This window comes from Arachis hypogaea, chromosome 10 (genome assembly GCF_003086295.3).
Source record: "Arachis hypogaea cultivar Tifrunner chromosome 10, arahy.Tifrunner.gnm2.J5K5, whole genome shotgun sequence".
Lineage (NCBI taxonomy): Eukaryota > Viridiplantae > Streptophyta > Magnoliopsida > Fabales > Fabaceae > Arachis > Arachis hypogaea.
The window spans coordinates 92,994,263-93,002,349 of NC_092045.1; the positions used below are offsets into that span (position 1 = coordinate 92,994,263).

General features: G+C 32.5%; 1 protein-coding gene across 1 annotated transcript; it reads right to left on the reverse strand.

Moving 5' to 3' along the window:
- Nucleotides 1-271: 271 nt before the first annotated feature.
- Nucleotides 272-1,479, reverse strand: LOC140175702 (uncharacterized). The gene is made up of 3 exons (XM_072204239.1): nt 906-1,479; nt 624-791; nt 272-546 (listed from the first exon to the last, which is right to left on the reverse strand). The coding sequence occupies exons 1-3, from the start codon at nt 1,477-1,479 to the stop codon at nt 272-274; spliced, it is 1,017 nt and encodes a 338-aa protein (XP_072060340.1).
- Between the last annotated feature and the right edge of the window lie 6,608 nt (nt 1,480-8,087).

An 8,087-nucleotide genomic window follows, 5' to 3' on the forward strand; every position in this document is an offset into this window, starting at 1 on the left:
AACGTTGGATAGAGTTTGACCTTGGCTCTTATTGATAGTCATTGCAAAACACAAATTTATAGGAAATTGTCTCCGTTGAAATTTGAAAGGCATCCCAACATCACTTGGAATTAAATTCATCCGAGGAATGAAAACTTTATCTCCAATGTGACTCCCTAAGACAATTTCAGCTCCAATCACATTTGTCCCCTAGATCTCTAATAATAAGGCGAGTACCATTGCATAAGATCAATATTTCTCAACAAAATAATAGGCACGCCTTTCTTCACTTTCAATAAGTGTGATTCGGTAACCCTGAACATTTTGTTTGATTCAAAAACTCAGTATTTATACAGTCAATATCAACGTCACAATAAGCATCACTACCACATATAGAATCAGCACTTAGATACTCTTTTTCCATCCCAGGTAGCAACTGAACAATGTGATCGTTGATTACTTCACCAATCTCTACTGTTGGAGTTAATATGGCTCTGTCTTGGAAAAAATCAGTATCATCAAAGTTTCTAACTATGTCAGGATAAATTGCATTTATAATATCATCAACTGGATTATCAGAACGAAGAATTAGAAACTCATTTGGAATTTGACAAAAAGCTTTTTGTTAATTATTGTTCCAATACGCCCTTCTCCAATCTGAAGAATCCAATCGAAAAACCTTTTCAATTCTTCCAGATTTGATTGATTTGTAGCATTTTCTAACCGCATATTTTTTGTCAACATCAACATTTCAAAGTGCTTCCAAAGAATTGAAGAATTGATTGATGCCATAACAATCTCAACACGAGAAGCTTTATGAATAACAGGCAAAACCTATCAGAAATCACCTCCAAGAACAATGATTTTTCCTCCAAAAGGTAGATCTTTGTAAGACACTGAAATCGGAGTCATTATGTCTCAAAAACTTCTGTCTAAAGTTTCAAATTCTAATTTGTTTGTCATTGAAACTTCATCCCAAATAATCAGCTTAGCACGCCGAATTAAATCAGCCTTAGGACTATCTTTCGGAATTCTACAAATAGTATCTTCATTCAATTCAAGTGGGGTACCAAACATAGAATTAGTTGTCTTACCACCAGGTAACAATAATGAAGCAATTCCACTTGAAGCAACTTTAATAACAATTCTTCTTTGAGAACGCAGTTTGGCAGATAAGAGTCTATATAAAAAAGTTTTTTCAGTCCCACCAAACCCATAAATGAAAAATAAACCATGTTCCTTGTTAGTAACACAATGTATAGTCCCATTATAGATTGACTTCTGTTTTTCATTCAACTTTGGAAAATTTGAATCGTGTTCTTGAAGCATAATAGAAATGTCATATTCTAATTCACGCAACACCATAGAATTACTAAATTGTGAGACCAAATCAATATTAGGAAGAGGCATACCAGCAAAATCTCTTAATAATTTTTTATTGGTCTGTAATAATTTCTCTATCTCTATTAGGCAAAATGTTTGTAACTCTTCAACAGCCATTGTTAATTCTGCAATATATAATTTTTTCAGCTAGTAAATTCATCGAGATATCAAAAATTTGTATTGTCTGAAAATTTTCCATATCATGCTATGTATATATTATAAACTTTGTGCATATCATTTTCTATTTAGTTATTATTAAGAGTTTTTCTTAATTCTATAAATAAAAAAGATAAACTAAAGATTAAGTGAATACTTGGAAAATAAAGCTCATTTCGTCTGTAATAAATGATATCATCAGATAAATATTTTCAAGTTTGATTCCAAACTAAAACGGGCTAGAGACAGAACCAAATATTAACAATAAACAAAAAGTTTTCTCAATTGGGCGCCATAAGATAACTCAACCGCTTTATTAATGTCCAAGACAAACTCATTATCATCTATTAAAAAACCCATAGCAGAATATGCCTCTTGGAATGTATCATATAAAATAGAATTGACAATCCTTATACTTTGAAAATTGGTGCATCCTCCTTACACATTAAGAAGCATACGCATATAGAACAGCTCACTAGCTGAAGGATGAACAAAACTCAATCTTCTTGTAGAAAATCTCCTTCTTCTTGGTTTTCACTATCGAGATTGTAAATCATAAACAAATTTACTTGGGAACTCAACATATGTTAGTGTTCTCCTTTCAACATATGTTTGATTAGCCATCATCCAAGCAGTAAACATTGTCATCAAATCTCTATTTCTTAATAAAATAGAGCCAATAGTATCATGATCATCAAACACAACATGCTACTGATTAGGTAAATGAAATGTGAGTCTTTGCACAGGTGGCCATCTATGATGAAGTTCATATGCAAAAATTCTCTACATAAATTCACAAGGTGAAAGATACTAACAATCATAATACTGTTTGATCTCATCAACCATTTCAAAAGAATGAGTTGTCTCAATTGAATGACTAATAGTTGCAGTTACATGATCTGGTCCATTGTTAATGCACTTAAAAAGATACTTTATAACATTTGACTTGCGTTGTTGCAAAATTTCAAATTGATATGAGCCTGGTACTTCATCAACAATAATGGATTATATGGAACAAAAAATCTATTATCAAGATCAACACCATGACTTTTAACTGTAACACCAATATCTCGATGCTTGTAAATAGGATAACCATCTTCATCAAAACTCGTATGATTAACAGACTACTTCGGATAAAACTTGGAGTATCTTCCATCTTTCATACATGAAGAAATTGGTCTTACCCTACCACAAGGGCCATGAATCATGTATTTACTAATCATACTATACAAATGTGGAAACTTCATAGGATTAGGAAGTTTCGCACAAATTAACTCATCAATAATTTTAATATTCTGCAATCTATTCCTTCCATCAAACTAAAGTAGAATATGTGCATGTGGCAAACCTCTTATTTGAAACTCAATTGTATACATACTTAAAAAGTAAAAAATGTCTAAAGATATAAAAAATTTTATAAGTAAGCATAAATTCAATATAGAATTCGATATACCTACATTAAGAGTACCAAAAAAACACCATTCTTAATATCATTAAGAAGACACTTCATCTTAGTATGGAAGACTCGGCAAGCAATGTCTGGCCGATCAGCAATTGGAACTTGATCACAATTAGTATATCTTTGTAACTTAGGCCAGTTATGATTGCAAGTAAAGGTAAGAAATAGATCTGGATACCCAAAATGCTTACAAATAGCCATAGCATCTTGGAAATTATTAAACATGTAACGTTTACCACCAGTGAAGGAAGAAGGCAAAATCACTCGAATTCCAATTGATGATGCTTCAGTATCACCGCGTCGCATAGCTTCTTCAATACCTTGCAAGACTTCTTCTCTAATTGTGCTCTATTTTTTCCTGATTTCATAAAGCCTTTGTGACTCAATCATAGAGAATGAATCAACAACAAATTTTTGGAACAATCTTCTAGACTTGTGAATAATACTATCCTCATGCTCTCTCATTTGCAAACAAAAACAGATAAATTCCGCATGGATACTCTAGTCCTTCTCTCTGCAACATTTATATCTTGAATATCTCGATAAAGAATACCCAACTGATAACCATCTTCCCCGTAAGGAAAAAGCAGAGGGTATTGCAATGGCCAGTATAAAGCATGTGTCTTATATATTCTTTGAAGTTGGCCAGCTGCAGATTTAACAATGACATCACGACCAGTATGAGAAGAATCAAAATCACCAACAATCAAAGCAGCAACTTTATCACACGAAGGATAATTATAAACTCTTCGATCACGTTCTCTTTGACTAAATAATTTTAAAGAAAACACCTCAGACAGGTGATTCTCATTGAATTTCGTCGCTCTTCTAAATGATTGTGCTATGGGATTGTGTTGATCAATCATTTGGGTCAAATCAATTATCAGCTGTCTATCTATATATGAACTTTGCCTATAATTAAGGGAAAATAGTAGCACAATATTACTAAGTAATTTTACTTAAAATGAAGAAATGTGCATTTTTTATAATTATAATAAACCTTAAAAATAATATTTAAACAATAAGATACGAATATTTTGATTATAATAATTAATATTACATCCATATTAGTATATTACCAACTAAAAATAAAATTGAAAATAAAAGAAACAAATTAAAATTACAAACAATCACAACAAAAGTTTTGTAAGAGTTGACGTTACCCAAATATTCCTTCTCTATCGTTAACTCATGTTCTGTGTCATATATGTATAATTGAAAAAATTTCGAAACTTGACCAGCTTGAGGTAATAAACTTCCAATTCTATGATAATTTTGGCCACTTATGATGAATTGTGGTGGGCCAGTTCCATCATTCACTAAGTCTATTACTTTACCACCAAGAGAAGTGAAAGTAAACATACTATTATAACACCGAATATTCTTCTAAAACTATAAAGACTTACTGTCATGACCATGAATCAAATTATATAATAAATCTGGAGCATTCTAACGATACGGCAATTGAATTTTTTTTGAAAACAACAAAGTGTAAAAAGAGGTTTATTAACTCTTGACTGTTTTTCAACCCGCTCTAGTAATCAAACCCTTACTGCCACTCTACAGAACCGTACATGAGATTTTCACCTCATACGGCTCCTCGTTCAATTCTTTCCAAGTCATTGGATCCTTTTCTTCGTTCGAGAATCTCCCCCCTTCCTTCTTCCACTCCGTCCCGAAGTGTTTTCCTTCGGAAAGGTAAAAACTAAGACGAAAAAAATCGACCCTTCGAGTATTACAAATTGTATGAAAAAAGATTATAGAAGTAAGGGGCTTTAAAAAAGATATAGAAAGAACGATTGGCTCTTGTAGGATTCCCAAGAAATTCTTCGATTTCTTCCGGAAGCAAATGATTATTCATCTGCTTCTCACGTTCCATGAATAGTCAGCACATTGAAGAATGATGTATCACAATATAGACAAGTATACACAGGGTCACCAATATCGAGGCAACCTACAAAAATGAATAAAAAATTTAAATAATAGACAAATCTTTAAAGATTTAACTAAGTAAAAAATGATATTAAAGGAAGACTTAACCGCTTCTTAATTTTTTTTACTTAAAAAATATACCAGTAAAACAAATTAAAGATTCAGAAATTATTCACTGGATATTCATTTTCTACAAATTGAAAATATAGATATTTGACCATAATAATAATAATAATAATAATAATAATAATAATAATAATAATAATAATAATAATAATAATAATAATAATAATAATAATCTAACCAAATTTGAGACACTTATATTGAAAGTATTTAAAATCAATGAATACTATTTTTATCATATTATATTTGGTAAAAAAATGTCACATAAAATTTATTACGACCATAATATTGAAACTACAAAATGAACATTGTAAGAACCAGTATTTTTATGTAAAATCGCTTAAGTAGAGTAGAATAAATTAATTTGCCCAGAATAGGTATGAAAATAAAAAAAATGTTGTTTTTTTAAATATAAAGAAGAGATTTGGATTCAGTGGAATTTTCTAAGTGGGAAAATATGTTCTTTTGAAAATTTTCGAGTAAAAAATGCGTACCAATAGATTAGCAGTCAGTACCGGCTTAAGTCTGCCCAGTACTGTGTGAGAGAGAATAAAACAGTAGAAAACCTTAGAAGAGTTTTTGAAATATTAAATCAGAAACTTACTCTAAAGGTTTTGACCCAAAGTCGAACCAAACGAACCAAAAATCCTACGCGGTTGGACTGGACCCAAGTTGGGCCTGGGCCCAAGCCCAACACATATACACCCTTTAATGAGCCTTTTTCAGCTCATAACACCGACACACACACAAAAAAGGGCGCTGGTTTTTAGAGAGGAGAGGAAGAAGAAGAATACTATTCACTCTTTCCTTCTTTGAGCCATAACTTGAGCTAGGGTGCTCTGATCGACGAGTCATTTGCGGTCACGCGAAACTCTTGTCGAGCCCATTGTTTCTAGCTAAACAAAGTGGTAAGGAAATTACTCTTCCTTTCTCAAATTTTCTTCTCTATGTCATTTTTGAAAATGGCTTTTGGGTTGTTGAGTTTTTTTGTGTTCTTGTTGTTTAGGTGTAATCTAGCTTGGGTGAGTAGTGGATTTTACCCCAAAACTCATGGGACAAGGTAAGATATTACTAAACCCTTGTGTTTAGTTGTATGTCATAATCCGTAGCTTTGATTCGTGTTATTTTTTATGATATAGAGTGTTCTTCGTGTTGTTTGGTGTTGAGTGAAGGCTTAAAAGCTTGTGGTGAGGTACTTTTATGTGTGGAGGATAATCAGCCAAGGTATGATTTCGGTTGTATTTATGTAATATATAATGTTTTGTGAAACTTAGGCTAGTGGCCTTTAAGATAGGTTTGAATAATGTGATTGTATATAAATATTTTGCTTGATGATGGTTTGGATGGAGGTTGAATGGGTTTGAATGTGATGATATATGTTGGTAGATGATGATTATTGATGGGTATGATAAGTTTGGTAAAGTTATGATGGTGGGTGTTAAGGTATGAAGATGGATGTTGATGATGATTTTTTATTGTTGGTTATTGTGGTTCATGTTGAAAATAAATAAGTGAGGAGATTTGATGAATTAGAAGGATTGATTGATGATAATAGGACTAATTGGGTGAAAGATTTGATATATGTAGCATTGATGATTGTTGAAAATATTGAATGGTGGTATTGAGAAATTATAATGTAAATTTAGGTTGAATTTAGAGTTAAATAAGGTGAGTATTAAATGTTTAGATGATTGAATGCTTGATTAGGTTGGGTATTATTTGGTATGAATTATTGAGTGATTTTGGTATTGCTGGAGTTACGAATAATTGGTTGTGAATTGAGGAATTTGGTAAATTTGAGTTTTTAAATTTTTTGGTAAAAATGAATTTTGGGCCAACTTTGACGGATCATATCTTGAGATTCAGTTTTGAAATTGATTAAATTTTGTATCAAATAAAAGATAATTTAAAGAGATTTAAAATGGTATGGATTTCGTAGAAATTGGAATTTTGTAGAAAAAGATATAATCATTGGAAGTTGGTGTCAAAAATCTGAATTCTGTGATGCAGAAAATTGTGAGTTCTGGATTTTGTGTGCACACACACATCTGTACCTACGCTACGAGCAGAACGAGTATTGTGACTCGTGCATACGCACAACATCATGCGTACGCACAAGCTGGGAAGAGCCTTCTGTTGAGTGTGTCTGCACGTATTCATGCGTACTCACAAGATGAAAAATTTTACTTTGTGTACATACGCACACCTCTATACGTACGCACAAGTTGAGAAAACTATTCTGGTGCGTGCGTACGCACAACCCTATGCGTACGCACAAGCCTTGTTTTTCATCTAAAACTCTGTTTTTAACTGCTTTACCTTTCTAGAAAGCTTGCAAACTTTCGTAACACTTGTTTAAAATATTTTTGCTAGTATTTAGACTTTGAATAAGGGAGAACACAATAAGTGAATTAAAAGGGGTATTTTGGTTATGAGTTTAGAAGATGGAGACTTAGGTTTCTAAAGTTATAGGTGAGCGGGCAGAATACTATATTAGGAATGACTAAGAGGACTTGAGAGGTGATGATAGTTGATGGTAAATTTGAGAAAATGGAAACTAATGATGGTTATGATGTGTTGAGGACTCAGGAAGGAATGATGAACTTGGGTTAAGTACGATAGCGTGTAGGGCACTATATTCCTGGGTTGAATGATGATTAATAACCTTTTCTACTGTAAGAGTATGCCACGCACTATATCCTTGGGTTAAGTACGATAGCGTGTAAGGCACTATATCCCTGGGTTGAATGATGATTAATAATCTTTTCTACTGTAAGAGTGTGCCAGGCACTATATCCTTGGTTTAAGTATGCAAGTGTATCAGCCACTATATCCTTGGGTTAAGTATGCTTTACTTGTTTGCATTACTTGTGTTTTCTTCTGGTTTTGAGGAGGCTCGGTAGGCGGTGGCGATGAGATCGCATAGAGGGTAGGTTGGTGAATGTTGTGGAATACAACAGTGTGATTGGTATTAGTTACAAATCACCTACATTTAGATAACCCTGTTTATGGTGTTTGGTTTAAGCTATTTATTTTTTATAAGCTTGAATATCTG

Bases quoted from the DNA above. Each gene is read 5' to 3' on its own strand.
- LOC140175702 (XM_072204239.1), bottom strand. From the start codon at position 1,479: ATGGCTGTTGAAGAGTTACAAACATTTTGCCTAATAGAGATAGAGAAA. The intron at 792-905 runs GTTTTTGAGACA...TTATTCATAAAG, and splicing joins ATTTGAAACTTTAGACAGAA to CTTCTCGTGTTGAGATTGTT. The intron at 547-623 runs GTATTGGAACAA...CTGATAATCCAG, and splicing joins TCTTCAGATTGGAGAAGGGC to TTGATGATATTATAAATGCA.